Raw genomic sequence first — 20,241 nt, 5'->3', positions numbered from 1 at the left:
CAGAGTGACAGCCCGGAAATGACTGAGCCCTCTAGTCATCTTAGGACACTCATTAAACAAGTACTGGGCATCAGTGCTCACTGAAGAAGCAAAGTTCGGTGTCAACACTAGGCAGGAAGAGACTTCTTAGAGCCCTCTTCCTGCACAGAGTCCCCTCAGTTTGACAATGGAAATACTTAGAAAGAAAAAGATAAAAATAATAAAAAGGGCATTTTATGTATCCCGAGAGAATCAGATAAAGGGTAAAAGGCATTTTAACCAGCAAACACCAATTTTATAGCTATGCACCAGTCAATGAGGGGGGGTACTGGCACAAGTGACTCTTGAACATTTGCAACAGGGTCAGTTCTGAGATGGGCTTTGAGTGCAAATCACATCAGAACTACAGATTTAGGAGGAAATCTTGAAAAACATTGCAGCAACTATGATATATATACATATATATATCATATCATATATATATATATATCATACACACACACACACACACACACACACACACACACATACACACACAGGAGTTAAAGCCATTAAGACCCGTTAAGAATGGGACTGCTAGAAAAGTTCTAGAATTACCTCCCATTTCTTCTGAATGATGCTGCTCCAGCCTTGATGCTGACGCAAACTAGAAATGTCATTCAGTTTTTCCCAATTTCAGTTCTCATTTAAAAGCCACAAGAAAAGCAAAGTGAAAGAGTAGTCCTTTCTCAAACAATTTGATTATGATAACTTAATAATAAAAAAATAACTTAAAAACAGCCATAAAGTAACCAGCAGGCACTATTAGAAAATGTGCTCTTCCAGAGGACCTGGGTTCAATTTAACCATGTGGGCCCTAGAGGTGGTGGTGGTTTCTGTGTTACTCAACTACAAACACAAACAGGCAAACCATTAACATGCTGCAAGGGGAAACAACTGAGCACATGACACAAGCCTGCAATCCCAGTTAAGGCAGGAGGAGGATGAGTTAACCAAGGGTGAGGGCTAAGGCTGTAAAGCATTTGCCAGGAAAACATGACAACCTGAGTCCTGAGCCTCAAAGATCCAAATCCATAACCCCCGTGTTTAGGGGATGAAGGAAGGCAGATCCCTGGAGACTGCTGGCCCAAAAGAATCTGTGAGCTCCAGGTTCACAAACAAACATGTCTCAGAGAAACAAAGCGGGCAGTGACAGAGGAAGTCACCTGACATTGCAACACACAGGCACAAATGCATGGACACACAAACATGTACACACAGAAATATACCACATAGAAAAACGAAAGCAGGGAGCTAGGGAGGTAGCTCAGAGGCAAGGCACCTGCCCAGCTTGTGCAAGGCCCAGGATTTGGCCCCCTAAAAAGGAAGGGAGAGGGGGAGAATAAACATAACTTCTCTTTCATCAACCACTCAAAGACAAAATAAACCCTGCCCTAAGTTCTCTAGGGCTGCTGATATGGCTGTGCTGCACAGCCGCCATGAAAATCTAAAAAGTGTACTTTTCCCACAGCGTTAAGCGTATTTACCTTCTGTGGTGCTGAGTACGGAATTCAGGGCCATATACATGCTAAGCAAGTGGTCTACCGCTGTGCTACATACCTTCGCTGAAGAGGTCTATTTTAAGAGCGAAAAATTCAAGGATACACTTGGTAAGTGGATTTTGTCATTGCTCTGATATGTGTGTGTGTGTGTGTGTGTGTGTGTGTGTGTGTGATTGCTCTTTTATATACACAGGCATACATATACATACATATATTCTGCCATATTCGATTGTTAAAATACTGCTCTGGGGGGGGTAAATCTAAAGTACTTCTGAGTTCATGAAAACGCTCATTTTGGGGAGCTATCATCTTTCCTTCTCTCCTTTCTTGAGACACAGTTTTCACTCTATCCTAAGTTAGCCTTTAACTCACTATACCTTCCAGGCTGGCCTCAGACTGCTGGATCCTCAGCCTCCCGAATGCGAGGATTACAGACTTTCACCACCATGCCTGGCTCGAAATTTTCCAATAAGAAAAAGATATTATAATACAAATCCTTAACAAAATTAAGATCTGCGAATGAATCCTCGGGACTTCCACAACAGTTAATTGCTTCTACAGCGTACTAATTTATTCAAAAAAGGCCATCTCCAGGTGTCAATTCTTTATGCCCTTGAGTTCCATCAGCTAAGGATAGTCTTCAGGCTACTTGGCAGGTGACACATCCCTCAGAAACTCTTTCCTTGTGCATTTACATGCCAAGCTCAATTATGCTGCCAGCAGAGTAAGCAGAAAGGATTGTACATAATTTAAACTAGGGAGTTGATTGGCCGCAGCTTCCGGCCTTGATGGAAAGGATAATGGGTAGAGCTCTGAGTACGATCCCCAAACACTGAAATCACTCTCAAAGAATCGGATCTTCTAACACTGCCCCAAAGACTGCCAAATTCCCATTAGAGCGTCCTATTTTTAGTCTTTGCAATCGGCCTTTTAAATTGCATTCTACAATACAATGTGCTTAACTAAGTTTACATAGAGAATGAAGAAGCTTCCTAAGGCTTTAATCCTTTTAAACATAGGAAGAAATTTTAAGCTTCCAAATCTTATTATTATCATTTTTTTTAGCCTTACATTTAAGTCTTGCAAACATGCATTTTAAAAAGAAAAGGTAAAATCCTGGCCCAGAGGGAGGACAAGAAGGGAGACACTAGGCGGTTCCTGACAACCAAAGAGGTGGCGGTGGAGAGGGAAACAAGGTATGGGGGGCAGGTAAAAACCACTCGCGGGAGAGCGGGCGCAGGCGACGCGCCACCGACCAGAGAGACACCGACGCGGAGCAGAAGCCGCAGGATCCCCGGGGAGGCGAGCGCTCGCGGAGAAATTGGCGCGACGCGCGACAACAGCACACCCGCAGAAAAGCGGGGGAAACCGGAGAGGGGGCGGACGCGAGGGGACCCGCTGCAACTCCCGGGAGGACAGCGCCCGGGGAGGAGTGAGCTGCCCTCCCCAGCTCGGCGGCCGCCACGAGCCGGTGGGTCCCCTGCAGCCCGGCTGTTCTCCTCACCTGGGCATCCGAGGCAACGCAAGGGCTACCGCCGGGCGCCGGGTCTGTTTCCAGCCCCGCTCGCTGACATGGCGGCCGACGAGCTGTCACACAGCGGGCTCGGGTCTCCCGCGGCTCCGGAGGATCGGACACCTCCAGCCTTCCCGCCCCGCCTCCCTCCACGCGCCCCTCCCGGCAGGCCGCCGGACGGAGGAGCATAGAGTGCGAGGTTGAGGCTAGAGAGGAAGTGCCGAGGGAGGACGACCATAGAGTTCCGGCCCGGACACACCTGGAGAGTCCACTCACAGGCGTCTGTGGGCGGAGCCTGGGCGGAAGCGGAAGCGAGCGAGGAAAGGGCCGAGGCTCCGTCGTTCGCATGCGCCGTAGGTAATGTTTACTTCCTCCCGGCCTAGTGAGGAGGTGAGGTGTGAGCACGTGAGATGTGGTGAGCCTTGTTTTTCGCCGAAGCTACCCTAACTGGTGGTTGGGGTGGACGTTAGAGGAAGATGTGGGGCCCCGCGATGGGGCTGCCTCCGCGCCTGGCACTGTCCGTGTTGGCTGGCTCCGGTCGCTCTTGCATTCTGGAGTCCGGAGCCGCGACGCGGAAGGGCTGGCTAGCAAGGACCCGACGTGGCTTCTCTGAGATCCACCCGCAGCCGTTGTGCGATGCTGATTTCCATTATTCGCCCGCGTGGGCAGCCAGGGCTCGACCCGAGCCAACGTATCACCTAATAAATGATAAATTGGCCAAGAACATAGCACGAGACCTTCTGGGGACGGAAAATCCATCCCGTCAACTTATACTTGAGTGCAATCCGGGTGAGTTGAGCAGAAGGTTTGCCCTTAGCTTTTACATCCCTAATATTCTAAAGTAGGTTTGTTTATCCTGCGCGCGCGCGTGTTTAGGTCAGAAGACAATTTAAGCGATAGTAAGTTCTCGCCTTACACCCTGTGGGTTTCCATGATTGAAATAAAGTTGTCAGGCTCGACGCCAAACGCCTTAGCCCTCTGAGCGTTTTCATTGGCCCTGAATTGTATTTTGTGATTTTGCAGAAAGTCGGTTCCGTTTAGACTTCACAATTGTTTTATGGCTTAAACATTAAGATAGTCCATGAGTAAGAGGTTAGCTGCAAACTTTGGTCCTGGATTTTCTTCTAAGAAATAGTGTTTTAGGAGTGTTAAGTTTTGCTGTCAGTGATCATCCTGGAATGCTCGGCTGCTCGCTTGCCTGTTGGGATTTTGTGGGTACAGATTAACTGCCCAATCATTGTTTAACATATATAAAAAGAATCACATCTGGGAATGTTGTGAGATTGAAAACTTGTGCAAAAGTCTGCTTCGAAAGAGACTGATGGCCAGGTGCCGTCGCCCATGCCTTTAATTCCCAGCACCGTATTGCACACCTTTAAGCTCAGGCAGAGGCAGGAGGGTCTCTGTGAGTTCGAGGCTAGCCTGGTCTATATATATAGTGAGTTCCAGCCAGTGAGATCCTATCCCAAAATCACTGTGCGTGTGTGTGTGTGACTATGTGGGTTTATTTTGCAAATAATGTTTTTCTGTTAATTTTCCAGGTCCTGGAATCCTGACTAAAGCATTACTTAGAACTGGTGCCAAAGTGGTTGTCTTTGAAAGTGAAAAGATTTTTATTCCACATTTGAAGGTATATATTTATTTTCCTAAAGTAATTTGTTGTTCCATCCACTGACTTTGAATGGGTTAAAAAAGTAAAGTTAAGCATATAATTTCTTCTAATAGCTCTATAAAGACTAGGCCCTATTGAGTATTCCATGCTTGTTGAGTAACTAGAAGCTTGGGAGTTGTGAGATCTGTTTTCTAGTTCCTATTGGGGCCCCAAAAAATGATAGCCTCAGAGTATGACACATTGATTCACAGTATTTTGAAATAAAGGACATTTGGAAGCCCTCAGGTGTAGCCTCAGAAATAGTGTTTCTGCCCTCCTATTTCTTTTCCTCTTTCTCCTTCAAATTGAGCCATAGAGAGCAGACCTCTTATTCCCAAAGGACAGGTATAGGGACTAGGACCACCTCGCTGCAAAGCAAACCATGAGCCTTCGGTTGAGAGCTGTTATTATTGTAAGCTTTCTGCATGAGAGTAGCCTATGACGACAGCCTACCTTGATTCACAATGGGTCAGGAGTCCTTTTTTTCCAGAACTTCTTGCCCTCTGCCCAAAAGGAAGGAATGACACGGCACACAGAGCACACGAATCTGAACGGACAGGTCTTGGGTCTGTCCCCACCTTTTGTGGGGTTATGGGATATCACACTTCTTTTATGAAAGCTCATCCCCACATAGCTTCCCATTCTCCATTGACTCTAGGCATAAAACTGGGTATTTTTCTCCAAATCTAGATTGAACTACTTGTTACATCAGTCTTCTATTGATAAATTTGTTACACTTTGCTATTGTTAACTTACCTTTTGTTAAATGAGTGTAGTTTGATTCCTTAAGATCAGGAGGGAGTATCTCACATCTTTCCCTTCCTGTACAGTCTAGCTGAGTGATATATAATTGGTCACTAAGCTTGTGTCCCTATCTTCAGTAGGTGGTGCTATGTCCCTGCCTTTTGAGAGTGTGAATTTCGAGAGTGAGTGCTAAGGTTAGGTTAATGGGTCCGTGTAAACTCTGAGTTTACTTAGGACTTCAGATGAAGGCAAAAAGGTTTGAGATGGTCAAATTCAGTTGCAGAGTGCTATTTTTTCCAAATGATTTTTTCAGTGTTTCTGAGTCTTTACCTGACAGCTGACCACTTGAGAAGAAATTAATTCAGAAAACATACTTATCTATGCCAACTTCCCGGAAGCATTGAAAATTAATGACCTGAATTTAAAGTGATGGGTGACAACAAAAAATTGTGGAACTAGCTATGATAGCTAAAGATTGAATTAAAAAAGAGAGAGAGAGAGAGAGAAACTTTGGGTCTTAAGTCGTTGTTGGCCTGGTGGAGTTATACTCAGTGGTAGAACAGTTGGTTCAAGCACAAACAAGGTCCACAGTTCACATCCTGGTGGTGAAAGTGAGCCTGGCAGGTGAAGTGCCACACACCTTTAATTCACCAAGTTTGGCCAGAGAGTGAGAGTCATTAGATTCCAAGGCTAACCTAAAATCTACATTGGCATTTCAGACCAGACAAGGACTACATGGTGAGACTTTTCCCCCCACCAAAAATTGTAAAACAAATGGTTTCTGTAGCTGACAGCTTTGTTTAAAAAAAAGGTCCTTGTGCTTCTTCCTCCCAAGTATAGTCCTAGCATGTAGGCAGCAGAGGCAGAATCCCTCATATTCGTAGTGAGTTCTAGGCTAGCCAGTGCTGCAGAGTGAGACACTGTCTTAACATTCCCCACACCCTCCCAAAAGATGTAGCTTTATGAGCAGCTAAAGCAATTAATAAAAAGAAAGGAAAGTTTGTTAGTGACTTTTTTTTTTTCTGGTTTTTTGTTTATTTGGTTGGTTGGTTTTTGGTTTTGTTGAGAAGAGGTTTCTCTGTGTGCCCCGGCTATCCTGGAACTTGCTCTGTAGACCAGGTTGGCCTCATCCACCTGCTTCTGTCTTCTGAGTGCTGGAATTAAAGACGTGTATCATCATGCCTGGCTTAGTTTTGTTCTTTAATGTGGTGCTGGTGGTTGAATCCAGAACCTTCCACATGCTACACAAGTACTGAGCTACAGCGCTCCACAAGCCACTGTGGAAGTTTTTGTTCAGACCTCTTGAGAAAACTCTTGCACTTTGAATATTTTTTCATGCAGTAATTGATTTTTATTTCCTCTGTTAAATTTGAGGTATATTAGGACTATGTATATCTTCCTGTAACATCGTTTACTTTATTGGAGGACTTGGAGAGCCTTCCTGGGCCTTGTGCATGTTTGCCAAATGTTCTACCTTTGAGCTTCATACACTCCCAGCCCTTGGGTTTTCAAGACCAGATCTTACTATATTATAGAGATAGGCTGGTCTTAAATTTATTGTGTAACTCAGGCCCTGCTAGAATCTGCAATTCTATTGCTTCAGTTTCCTGAGTGATTAGATTGCAGGTATGCCCCCCATGGTCAGCTATTTTAATTTTTTTCTTATTTTTTGAATTGTAGCAAGGTGTATATGATGCTGGAATTTCTAATGTCATCTTTTGTCTCTTCAGTCCTTACGGAAGAATGGGGATGGAGAGCTGCAGGTGGTTCACTGCGACTTATTTAGACTGGATCCTAGATCTCAGGAACCAGTCAGGGCAGATTTCACTTCACATGCAGTTTTTCAGGATTTGGGAATAAAACCAGTTCCTTGGTCAGCAGGTAATTTTTGTCATTCACTAAAGCTAGTGTAGTTCATTTACTAGTATAGTTCATTTGTTTACAAGATATATGTGTAATACATAGAAATTTATTTCAGTTCATGAGCAGCTACTCTTTCACTAAGCATGTCATTCTTTTTTCCTGCATATAAATAACCATTTTATATCTGTTATGTATTAAAGGGGAAAGGGAATCTTACTATTGAATTTTAATTGTGTATATTCATTGTCCATGGGACTGTCTTATATAAGAACATTTTCATATAAATATATGTTTAGATATACATTGTTTGTAGAATTTTTCTTTCATATCACCTTTAAATATTCATTTATTTACTTTGTGCATATGTGTGTTCTGCCTGTATGTTTTTGTCTGTACACCATGCTCATGCAGTGCCCATGGCAGCCATAATGGGCGTTAGAGTTCCCCACAACTGGAATTTTAGACAGTTGTTAGCTACTATGTGGGTGCTGGGAATTGACCAAGGTACTAGAAGAGCAGCTAGTGCTCTTAACCACAGAGCTATTTCTTCAGCCCCTCCATACTTTCCTCTTCACTCCTGCTAGCTTTCTTTGATCTCTTAGTCTTGCTTCTACTTTCAGGTCATAATATACATACATGATTTTACATAGCTATGTAAAATTTAATAACTACATATGAGCGAAAACAAGGTATTTGTCTTTCTGAGGCTAGCTTAATTTGCTTAATGTGATAATCTTCAGTTTCTTCCATTTCCCTGTAACTTTGTCCTTTATGGCTGAAAAAAAGAATTGACATTGTATATTATGGTCAGTTTGAACCCATTAATAATAAATTATACTGTCCGCTTGAGGGCTTGTTCCATTAATCAGTACAAAGTAAATTTTATCTCTTCTGATTGTGTTGGAAGTCTATTTAGTGTTTACATCAAGGACACCTGCTTGTCCCTTAGTTCCATTTGCCTGGAACACCTTTTTCTATTCTTTCACCCTAGGGTTTCATCTGTCTTTGAACTGAGGTTTGGTTCTTGGAAGTAACAAATAATGAGATCCTGTTATTGGTGTTTTTGTTATTGTTTTGTTTTGGTGGTGTTTAGGGTTGAGGAGAGTGTTAATTTGGTTGCTTGTTTGTTTGTTTAGACTGGGTCCCTTTCACTCTGTAACCTTGACTGGCCTGGTATGTTGCAGGCTGACCTCAAACTTCTACATATATGCTTGACTCTGCCTCAGGGCTGGGATTAAAGATATGTTCACTATACTTGTATTGTTTTGTGTGTAAGGTTTATTTATTTATTATTTATACAGTATTCTGCCTGCATGTACACCAGCATGCCAGAAGAGGGCACTAGATCTCATTATAAATGGTTGTGAGCCACCATGTGGTTGCTGGGAATTGAACTCAGGACTTTTGGAAGAGCAGCCAGTGCTCTTAACTTCTGAGCCATCTCTCCAGCCCTGATATTCTGTTATTAAATTCAGTTTGCGGATCTGTAGCTTTTGGTTGGGAAATTTAGACTGTTAACATTAAGCGTTACTATTGAAACATACCTATTAATTCCTGATATTTTATTAATCTTGTAGTATTTGGTGTATTGTAGTTTATTCATTCTTCTAGCCTCCTGGACGTTACCTTTCTACAGTCTGAAGAATTCCTTCAAGTATCTTCTGTAGGGCTGATTTAGTGGTTAAGAATTTCTTTAGTCTGCTTTTATTGTGGAATGTTTTTCTTCTTCTTGATTGTTATGTATCTTTATTGGGTGTGGTGTTCTGGCCTCACAGTTGTCATCTCTCCGGGTTTGAAATGCATCCTCCAAGCTCTCTTGTTTTAGTTTCTGTTGAGAGAGCTGCAGTTACTATGCTAGGCCTGGGTTTACATGCAACTTGCCATTTCTCTCTTGCAGCTTTCAAAATGCTTTCTTTGTTCTGTATATCAAGTGCTTTCACTGTCATACAATGAGAAGGTCCTTTTCTGGTCTTGTCTGTCTGGTGGTTGAATGAACCATTACTTGAATAGTCATGTCTTTTCCTAGATTCAGGAACTTTGTGCTATGATTTTCATTAAAATATTTTCTCAGGCTGGAGAGATGGCTCAGAGATTAAGAGCACTGTCTGCTCTTCCAAAGGTTCTGGGTTCAATTCCCAGCAACCACATGGTGGTCCACAACCATCTATAGTGAGATCTGCTGTTCTCTTCTGGCCTGCAGGCATATGTGCAGACAGAACACTGTATACATAATAAATAAATAAATATTAAAAAGATTTATTAAAAAAATTTAAATAAAATATTTTCGCTGTACCACATGTCTGCTCATACATCATAGTCACACTTGAGGGTAGTCCTTCAGAATTCCATTTCTGAATGCCTGTCTTACTCCTGGGCTATACTTTCAGATGCCGGGGGGTGTGCCACTTGACACAGTGTGTCTATTCTCCTAAAGCCTGGCTGGATACCTCAGCCATGTATCCATCTCACTGAATGCTGCATTAGCTGGGATTCAGATTTCTTCTTCACAGTCTAGAGGAATCCTGGCTAGGTGTCAGCATTAGTTCATAACACTTTTCGGGGGAAGGGGACGGGAGGCAAATGGGAGACAGAACTAAGCTGCTGAGTCAGCAGGAGGATTTTTTGTTTGTTTAATGTGCTTGTGTTTAAGTATGTGCATTTATATATGGGTGCCTTTGAAGCCAGAAAAAGGTATTGGATCTCCTGGAGCAGAAGTTAGAGGTCACTGTGAGCAACTCAAGATGGATGCTGGGAACCAAATTTGAGTGGTCTGGAAAAGCATCAAGTTCTCTTAACTACTGAGCCATCTCCCCAGATCCAAGAATCTTTTTTTTAAAAGATGTTTTGTGGCTATTCCCATGAGTGCCAAGAGGAAAGGGTTTTATTTTGTTTTGTTTTGTTTTGTTTTTCCCCTAGTATCTCCTTCTCTTGTCATTTCAGTAGGCAACTGTCTTAGTGAAGGTTTCTGTTGCTATGATGGAACACCATGACCAAAGGAACTTGGGGCAGAAAGAGTTTATTTTACTTACGCTTCTACTTCACTGATCATCATGGAAGGACATCAGGATAGAAACCTGGAGGCATGAGTAGAAGCAGAGGCCATGGAGGGATGCTGTGTACTTCCTTGCTCATTGTGACCTGCTCACACTGCTTTCTTATAGAACCCAGGACCTCCAGACCAGGAATGGATCCACCCACAATGAGCTGGGCCCTCCTGCATTGATGAGTAATTAAGAAAATGTCCTACAGGCTTGCCTATAGACCAGTCTCATCGAGGAATTTTCTTAACTGAGGCTCCCTCCTCTCTGATGGCTCTAGCTTGTATCAGGTTGACATAAAACTAGCCAGTATGGCAACATTTGTTTTTCTTCTTTTTCTTTGTTATGTTTGAGGACATATTCGTGTGTGTGCACATGTGCATGTGTGTGCAGGGAAAGGCTAGAGTTTGACATTGAGTGTCCTTCTCAGTGTCTGTCACTGCGCCTGTAACCTGTTTGGGGAAACTAGACAGCAAACGCATGGCATCCTGTAAGTGGAGGGCTTTTACATAGGTGCTGGGGATCTGCAAGCAGGTCCACACTTGCACAGTAAATCCTTGGCTCTTCCCAGCTCCCTGCTCTGCTCTTTACAGCATCTCACCTTAGGGGTGTTTACCTACCTTTTCTGATAATGTTACCAGCTGTCCTCAGTTATTCTCCTGGTGATTCTAGCACACCATACCTGCGTGTCATCCACCATCTTTGATCCGTATTTAAAGTAAGGTTAACATCGTTAACATATTTGGCATCAGTAAAATGTGATCATAGGAAAAAGTTTTAAAAGCCTTATGCAAGTTTGTGCTTGTATCCCTAACAGGTGTTCCTATGAAAATATTTGCAATCCTACCAAATAAACATGAAAGACGAGTACTTTGGAAGATTCTGTTCGACCTGTATGCCTGCGAATCTATATTCAGATATGGACGAGTAGAACTGTATCTGTTTGTTAGTGAAAAAGAATTCCGGGTAGGTTGTTACAGATGACTGGCATTGCTGCCTTGAGAGAGTGGTGTGGTCTTCTAGGGGAACTTCCGCTGTGTTTTTAGTTTAGGGCCCCTGACATTTGAGAGTTTTAAGATTATGAAGTTCTGTAACACAATCTTTAGAGTCAAGTTAGGGCTTTAAAATTTTTTTTAAATAAATATGTTTGGTAGACTGTTTTAATTATTTGCCATGTGTAGTTCAGTGGCATTAAATTGTTTATAGTATACATCCAGTACTTGCTGGTTAGCTTCAAAACTTTTAGACTTTCCACCAAATACTTAACTCCTCACCTTCCCAAATGGTCCTGGACCATCTGTGAACTTGGCTTGGAGTCAGTACTACAGTTTTTCTTTTTTCTAGTGGCCAGTTTTTGTTTGCTTACCAATACTGAGCAATAGAAGAATAGCCAACTAATTACCGCCCCTTCAGGTGACCTTTTCTGTAGAAGGGTTAATGCAGATGGACTTTCATTATCTTGGCAAGTTGTGCTGGCTTGTGTGAGAACTTTGGCTATTCCTGATTTCTGGGAAAAGCAGATTAAAAAAAAAAGTTAACATGGGTTCACCTTGGTGGCGTATAACAAATCTCAGTGGCTCAGGTTTGATTTGTGTGCTCTGTTGAGAGCCTGGTGCTTTTCCCCATTTTACTGAGAGGGCCTCCTGGAGCCCTGAACATTGCTTTTAGAATCTACAAACAGACCATGGTGCCTCCTCTGAGTGGGCTGTTGCTCCAGCACAGTTGACAGTGTTGATTGTGCACAAAAGGACAAGGGGATAAGAAGTGAGGGGTGTGTCTTCACCACGTAGTCAATATTGGCTAGCCACGTAGAATGATCTTTGAGGCCATTCATACATCCATACAATATATAAACAAAAATGAGAGCAAGGTACGGAAGAATGCTCATCAGGTTGTAATTTGGCAACAGTAGCCAAACCTGTGATCTAACAATTTGTATGTTTGTGGGTAGAGGGAGGGTCAGAGTTCGAGGTCATCCTCCAATACATAGTTGCAGCCTGGGCTGTGTGAGACCCAAAATTTTGTCTTGCTTACAGGTTCTTTTTGTGCTTCTTTATCATGGTTTTGTTTTTGTTTTTTGTTTTTTTCTCGGTGATGACTTCCATTCACTGATGGCTTCATCCTCAGTGTCTAGCAAAAGTCAGCCTTGCTGGGTGGTGGTTGCACACACATTTAATCCCAGCACTTGAGATGCAGACTGGGCAGATCCCAAGGAAGAGTCAGCTTTAACACTTTTTTTTTTAATGTTTGTGTGTGTGTATGTGTATGTGCGCACGCACATGTGCATGGGTGTTAGCATGTGGGAGTCAGAAAAAAAAAAAACTTTGCATGTGTCATTTTCTCCTTGCACCAAGTGGATCCTAGAAATTGAACTCGGGTTTTATTCAGTGAACCATCTTGCCATCCCCAGCCATGAAAATTCTTTCCGCACAGCATGATAGCTCACCTAATATCGAGTCCTGACATTCCTGTCTTTCTCCATGGTGCATGTTGTTGTGTTGTGTTGTTGGAGCCATAGCACAGGAATTGTTTCTGTCTTACTGTGCCTGTGGCTCAATGATTAGTTTTTCTGATTTTTTAAAATAACGTGTGTATTTATTTTATGTGTATTGGTGTTTTTCTTGCATGTCTGTCTGAGAGTGTCAGATCTTGGAGTTACAGCTGTGAGCTGTAATGTGGGTGCTGGGAGTTGAACCCAGGTCCTCTGGAAGAGCAGTCAGTGTTCGTAACCATCAAGCCATCTCTCCAGCTCCTTGTGTTTATTTTTATTTTTGAAACAGAGTTTTACTCTCTAATCTGGATTCACTATGTAGCCCAGACTCTTTGCCTTACTCTCCCTAGAGCTTGCAGAGGTTATAGGTGTTTGCCACCTGTAATGTGGCAATGTCTGGTCATTATAATTTTTAAATTTTAGCTTTTCTTAAATAAGGTTTTCCCCTGACAGGTCACATCATTAAAAATAATTTCATACATAGTAATTTTTTGAGATTTTGTTTATTTCACGTGTATGATGGTTGCATGTCCATGTACAGTGTTCATATAATGATTGAAGAGGCCAAATGAGGGTATTGGATCTTCTGGGTCTGGAGTTACAGACATTGTGACCTGTCATGTGGGTGCTAGGAATTGAACTTGTATCCTCTGAAAGAACATCCATTGCTCTTAATCACTGAACCGTCTTTCTGGCCTGTGATTTCTTTCTTTCTTTCTTTTCTTATTTAAAAAAATTTCTTTTTATTTAGATGTATGTCTTTATGCCATGTATGTGCAAGGTACTTGGCAGAGCTAGAAGGCACTGGAGTCCCTGGAGCTAGAGTTTCAGGTTTAACAATTCTTGATGCATGATTTAATAGCTCACTGTTGTGAGTGTTGAGTGGCTCTTTGTCTGTGACTAGAACCAAATTCTAGTCCTCTGGAAGAGCAGGTGTTGTTAACCACTCCAGTCATAGAGCAATTTTATAGGTTGCCATTTGTTTTCAAGCAGGGAAAACTGTCCTTAAAAGTGCTTGTAGTTAATGTTGATATTTAGTTCTCATTGTTTTGTTTGTTAAGATGGGAACTCTATGTAGTCCTGTCTGTCCTAGCATTCACAGAGATCCTTCTGCTTCTGCCTCCTCAGAACTGGGTCTAAAGATGTGTGCCACCATGCCTGGCCAATTCTCATTTTTTAATTTAAATTTCTAGATGCTATTAAGATGTTACAGTTAAAATCCAGCATTTGAGATCATGATTCTATGTGACCTAATTTTGTGTGTTTGTTTTCACTAGAAAGTAACAGCGACTCCTGAAAGGCCAGATTTTTATCACGTACTGAGTGTGCTTTGGCAGGTGGCTTGTAAAGTTAAGTTTCTGCACACGGTGAGTAAAGCCTTACATGACAGGAGAATGATGTGACTCAGGCTGGTAAGCAAACGCTGCACTAAAGGTTAGTTTGAAAGATTCGTTTCAGTATTTTCCACCTTGTTTAACTTTATTTTGAGATAGAGTGTACTATGTAGCCTATGTTTTTAACAAAATCATGATGGTTCAATTTTACCAGTGAAGACTCAGGAGCCAGATGCTGGGGTGAAAGCCTGCTAGCTCAGAGAGGCAGAGAAAGCACCCAGCTGACCTTCCTACTTAGCCAGTGTCCCGGAAGGGATGGCCTTGAATTCACAGAGATCCTCCTGCCTCTGCCTCCTGAGAGCTGAAATTAAAGTCAAGTGTTATCACCAGCTCTTAAAAGGAAAATAACATTGAATTTTGTTTGGCATTTTTTTCCTCTTAGCATAAAAGTAATATAATTGTCTCATGATAAAAGTAGAAAACTTGGCTCTACAGAAAGGAAGGAAATCTTATGAGTCACTCATTGCCTTAGTTCTGCAGGTCAAGAATCACTAGTAGGACAGGTGAAATACTTTTATTCTTCTGTTTTTCCCATTCTTTTCTTTCCTTTTAATATAGTAAATATTCTATTGCTTTGGTTTTTGAGGCAGGATTTTTGTGTGACCTTACACTTTCCATCCTCCTTTCTCAGCTTCCTTGGGTACTAGGATTATAGATTTGTATCACCATATCCAGTGTTCTCTTTACCTGTTAGACAAAATGTGCTGTATAAGTATTATAATTCAATAGTTAAGTCAGTGTTAATACTTATTGCATAATGCCAGGTTAGTTTGAAGTGATTTATCCTTTTATTTGTGTGGTGATTTTGGATTTGAACACAGAGACAAGTGCTCAAATTCAGAGATCTACAGCCCTAGCCCCTGGATTGTTTGTTTTGTTATTGCAGGCTGGAGTAGACAGGGTTTCATGTGGCCCAGGCTGCCTCTACCTCCCAAGTACAGAGACTATAATTGAGCCGGGTGGTGGTGGCACATGCCTTTAATCCCAGTACTCGGGAGGCAGAGGCAGGCAGGTAGAGCTCTGTGAGTTCAAGGCCAGCCTGAACTGCAAGTCTACAGAGTGAGTTCCAGGACAGCCCAGGCTGTCCTGAGAAACTCTGTCTCAAAAAAAAAAGGAGAGAGAGATTATAATTATAGACCACCACCCCCAGATTTACAAAGGTAGTTTTTTTATTTTTTTTGTTTTGTTGTTGCTGTTGTTTTTATTAAGGCAATAATAATTTGAGGCATTTTGACTAAAGAAAAATAAATAAAGGAATTGAGGAGCCTTGGTCCTCATTTGTGATATGTAAACTGAAGACTGTCCTGGGGTTGAGATGGCTCAGTTGCTAAGTGCTTGCACTACAAACACGAGGACCTTAGTTCAATTTTTAGCACCCATGTAATGTTTAATGCAGTAGCCCATGATTCTAATCCCAGGGCTGGGAGACAGAGACAGGAGGATCCTTGGACCTTGCTGGCCAGCCAGCCCTACAGAATCCATAAGCCCCAGGCTCAGTGAGAGACTCTGACCTGAAAAATAACATGGAGAGAATGATAGGCAAAAACACCTGCAAACAACCTCCAAGCTCCACACAAATGTGTGCGCATGTGCCAAGCACAGACCTACTGAAAGATCTTGTCTCTTTTCCTTCCTCTAGGAACCTGGGTCGTCATTTAATGTGTATCCCGAATATGGGACCCTAGAAAAGTCAAAGCAGGGGGTAAGAACAAACAATGCTATTCCCTTTTATCACGTAACTAAGTGTTTCTTTTCTTTTTTTTCTTTATGTTTTATTATGTATACAATGTTCTACCTGCATGTACAACCCCAAAGCAGAAGAGGGCACCAGATCTTCTTATTGGTGGTTGAGAACCACCATGTGGTTGCTCGGAATTGAACTCAGGACCTCTGGAAGAGCAGCCAGTGCTCTTAACCTCTGAGCCATCTCTCCAACCCCGGTTTTATTTTTTTAAGATTGTCTTTATAGGCTGTTGAGATGGCTTAAAAAAAATAGAGATCTTTATTCTGTATTAACTTAATTTTTTTCAGCAATAAAATTGTGCATACATATCTGTGCAGACACACAATAAATAGATATATGCTTAGAAAAAAAAAAAAAGGAGTAAGGAAAAGCTAGTCCATGATACTTCTGTATCCTTAGGTCTGGTGGTGGCATCCCTTGAACACAGCAGGGGCATGTGGAGCTTTGTTTGAGCTCTGAGTTTTACTAGAGTCAAAAGTCAATACACTTGGCTCTTCCGGTTAGATAGAGGTTGCTGTTTGAACTTCCAGTTCAAGAAGTGGCGAGTGGTTTGCCCTGGAGCTGAGGGATGGAATTGGACCTCCCGTTACGTCTTCTGTGGCAGATAGTGAGCAACTGCTCTTCATCATACATAGAGTAAAAACCTCCTTCTAGGCTACTCTTTGTTCAGAACTCTGACGTGGCCCAGGTTACAAAGTGTTAGGCCTTCAACAGGAACACCCAGAGATGTGTGGGGCTCTGCAGCAAGTGGCTTGGAGGAATAAATAGTCTGGTAGTAAGTACTCTGGTAATAGTTTGACTGAGAAAAATTACTTTTTTTTCTGTCTAGGAGTTATTAAAAGTATCAAGGAAAAAAAGCCTATATCTTGTTCGATTGACTCCTCGTAGGAATTTATTTACAGAAAACTTAAGTCCTATGACCTATGAAACATTTTTCCACATGGTAAAGCACTGCTTTGGGAAGCGCAATGCTCCAATAGTACAGCATTTACGGTAAGTAGAAATTCGATGAAGACAAGTTTAAAAGTAGTGAAATAGTGAGACTGTCTCTTGTGTTAGAAGGTGGCTTTTCACATCTTGGTTTACAGTCAGGTGTACCCATGTTTCATTTACCTGTTACAAATGCTTCCTTCTGGGCTGGACAGATGGTTGAGAAGCAGCCCACAAACACCTGTACTTCCAGCCCCAGGGGCTCCAACATCCCCTGTTTGCCTCTGTGGGTTCCCACACACGTGACACATGCACCTACCCATAAGATAAAACTCAAAGAACAATAAATAAAAGTACCTCTTCTCCCTTTTGTGCGTTATGTTTTCACACACTTCCTCTGAGCTTCACTTATTTTCATCTTTAAGCAGCAGAACATAGGATACTCAAAGGTTGTCTTATGTTTGTTCAGCTTTGTTTGCTTTGTTTTTATGTGTACCCACATGTGCTGTGGAGGCCAGAACAGCGTGGCGCAGCCCCTGGAGATGGAACTATAGGTGGTTATGAGCTGCTTTTCATAGGTGCTGAGAACTGAGCTCAGGTCCCCACAGCAAGCACCCTTAACCGCAGAGCCATCTCTGCAGCCTGCGTCATGTATTCTCCATTCACCTTGTAACTAGCAGGCCCTATCGTATTGTCAGAAGATAGAAAAGGTGTTATTTTAATTAATCATCGTTTACCATATAACCTTAATAGGACTTGACTGGAAATATTTATTCTTAGTTAAGTAAGTAGTTTTACTTGTTTCGTTCTTTATTTTGACATTGGGTTTCATGTAGCCTTAACTGTTTATACAGCCAGATAAGACTTTGAACTTCTGACCTTTCTGCCTTCACCTGCCAAGTGCTGGGATTATGGGTGTGTAGCTGTGTGCTACTACTCTCAGTGTTCACATATAAAGGTCAAACCTCTAATCTTAGTACCCAGTAGCTTGAACATTTGTTCAAGGCTTACATTGTTAGTTCCAGACCAACTGGGGTAGAAAGTGGAACTGTCTTTAAGAAACCTCAAGTGGTGGTGGAGCCTTTAATCCCAGCACTTGGGAGGCAGAGGCAGGTGGATCTTTGTGAGTTTGGAGGCCAGCCTGGTCTACAGAGCTAGTTTCAGAACTACACAGAAACCCTGAAAAAAAAAAAACAAAAACAGAAACCCCTTACATATACACAAAAGTTTCAATTGTCAGTAGACCACTAAAAGAAACCTAATTTTCATCTTGCTGTCTTGTGGTGGTGGCTATTTAAATGCAGATATCAAAAAGAACGAAAGAGAAAAAAAATCAGGTGTGTGTGGTGGCACACACTTTGATCACAGTACAGATTTAGTCACAGCAGAGGCAGGAGGAATTTGAAGCTAGCCTGGTCTACATAATAAGTTCAAGGCCAGCCACCACCGTATGGTGAGACCCTACCCAAAATAAAAATAAAAAGATATTATGTAAACTAGAATTTTTGTGAGAATTAATTACATCATGTTAAAGCTTAAATCGGTGATTTTCATTACAGGTTATCTCTGAAATAATAAGAATAACTTGCCCTGTCCTGGTCTCCTAAGTATTGAGATTTTAGGCTTACTATTTTTATGTTCATATTTCTTATCTAAACTAAGTGTGGTATACACACCTAAAATCCCAGTGCTTAGGAGGTAAAGGCAGGAGGAAGAAGTTCAAAGTCATCTGTACAGAGAGATGAGAGTACATATATTATATGGAAACTCTTAACTAAATTTATTCATGTGCTAGCCATTTTTATTGGACAGAGGAGGTAGCTCTCAGATGTAATTGAGACTCGTTGTGAAAGGGAACTAAGCGTGTTTACTTGGATTTCCTTTGCAGTTCACTGAGTTTACTTGATCCTCTTAAAATACTGAGGCAGGCAAGAAGAAGACCTTCAGAGATAGTAGTTAAACTGCATCCTTATGATTTCAAAAGACTTTTTGAAACTATACAGTGTTCGGAGGATTCTGTCTTTAAATGGGTGTATGAGGACAGCTTGGAGGACATTGAGCTCTAGGAAAAGTCTGCAAGCCACGAGCTGGAGCTGTTTGTTTATTTGAAAATTATGAGACAAATGGAAATGGAATTCAAGAAGCTCACTAAGAAGAAGAAGAAGAAGAGAAACTATCCTTGTTTGGAACAAATGAGGCAAATAATTTCTTCTGAAGTTGATACAGTAAAATGCCCTGGAACAAACAGTGGAAGCTGTTTTATTCAAAACTGAATAAATGAAAACTTGAGTTGTCAGTTTGATCAGATGAAATTTGTTTTGTTTTAAATTATTATTATCTTCTGTAATTTGGTTTATTTTTTTAGACAGTCTTTTGGCCAAACATCCTTAAATATCACACTTTTCACCATTGTCAATCACTTCCATCCTCCTCCAGTTTCTAGAAAATAAATTGGTTTGGCCAAGCATGGTGGTGCAATGCCAGTTTCAGCTGTACAGTCAGTTTAAGACCAGTTTGGGCTAAGAAGTAACCCTGTCAAACAAAACAGAATAAAACTCATTTCAGAAGGTCACTAGTTTTTCTTTCAGTATGTGAAGTAGATTATTAATGCTAGATAATGTCATTGTCTAAATTTTAGTATGTTTTTAACTTTTTTGGAAATAAAAATGTTATATAATATTTTGGTTTTCTCGTCTCCAAGTGCATAAATAAATTAATCCCCAACTTACTTCAGTCCTGTGCAGCCAGTGTGCTTCCAGTGCATGAGTCAGTGTATTTAACTGAAGTTTCCTGAGGAGTTAATTGCTGGGTTGTGCACCGGCAGTAGCATGGGTGGCTGAGGTGGGGGGTCAAGCCAGTGAGAGTTGGAGATGAAATGGGGTGCTTGTGGGGTCAGGATCTCATGTCAACAGCAGAAGCTTGTAGAGCTTGCTGTACTCAGTTCCTGTCGCACATTGAGGCTGGGTAACAGTGGCAGGAGTACAGAAGGACAAGACGTGAGAGGAGTTCACTCCAGACAGCCTAGCTAAGTTACATGCTGAGGCTCAGTTGGAAAGGCTCTAAAGATCTTGTGTCAAAAAAATTAAAAGATTTGCCCACCACATGCTTATGCACACATAACACACACACAAGGATTTCAAGGATGGTGATCTATGTCAGCGGTGGAGTGCTTGCCTGTTATGGCCCTGGAATGAATCCACTATACTCAAAAAGAAAGGGACTTGGGGATGGGAACACCTTGAATTCTTAGCTTATAAAGTAAGGTCATCCACGTTTTAAGTGGGAGTTGTCAATCTGGTAGAGCGCTTTACTTGGTTTGATCTTCAGCACAATAAAAAAAAAAAAAAAAAGCC

At 41.8% G+C, this 20,241-nt stretch overlaps 2 protein-coding genes across 3 annotated transcripts in view; one reads left to right on the top strand and one right to left on the bottom strand.

Annotated features, from left to right (window-relative positions):
- The window catches only part of Cnst (consortin, connexin sorting protein), a 78,581-nt gene extending 75,400 nt beyond the window's left edge, over positions 1-3,181 (bottom strand). For both annotated transcript variants that reach the window (XM_055608913.1, XM_055608904.1), the window contains exon 1: positions 3,025-3,181. The gene's annotated coding sequence lies outside the window, so the exon portion shown is untranslated. The remainder of the gene's footprint in view (positions 1-3,024) is intronic.
- Positions 3,182-3,362: 181 nt separating this feature from the next.
- Positions 3,363-19,567, top strand: Tfb2m (transcription factor B2, mitochondrial). The gene is made up of 8 exons (XM_055608892.1): positions 3,363-3,822; positions 4,575-4,663; positions 7,159-7,309; positions 11,147-11,295; positions 14,098-14,187; positions 15,854-15,916; positions 16,788-16,951; positions 18,777-19,567. The coding sequence occupies exons 1-8, from the start codon at positions 3,510-3,512 to the stop codon at positions 18,952-18,954; spliced, it is 1,197 nt and encodes a 398-aa protein (XP_055464867.1). The 5' UTR covers positions 3,363-3,509; the 3' UTR covers positions 18,955-19,567.
- Positions 19,568-20,241: the final 674 nt, after the last annotated feature.

The sequence above is a fragment of the Psammomys obesus genome, unplaced genomic scaffold, assembly GCF_907164565.1.
Source record: "Psammomys obesus unplaced genomic scaffold, mPsaObe1.curated_primary_1811, whole genome shotgun sequence".
Taxonomy (NCBI): Eukaryota; Metazoa; Chordata; class Mammalia; order Rodentia; family Muridae; genus Psammomys; species Psammomys obesus.
This window is presented reverse-complemented; position numbering and strand designations above follow the sequence as displayed.

What these genes read in the sequence shown, in the direction of transcription:
- Tfb2m (XM_055608892.1), top strand. Translation starts at nt 3,510, where the DNA reads ATGTGGGGCCCCGCGATGGGGCTGCCTCCGCGCCTGGCACTGTCCGTG. An exon ending in TATACTTGAGTGCAATCCGG is followed by an intron (nt 3,823 to 4,574) that starts GTGAGTTGAGCA and finishes TTAATTTTCCAG; the next exon opens with GTCCTGGAATCCTGACTAAA. An exon ending in CCAATAGTACAGCATTTACG is followed by an intron (nt 16,952 to 18,776) that starts GTAAGTAGAAAT and finishes TTTCCTTTGCAG; the next exon opens with TTCACTGAGTTTACTTGATC.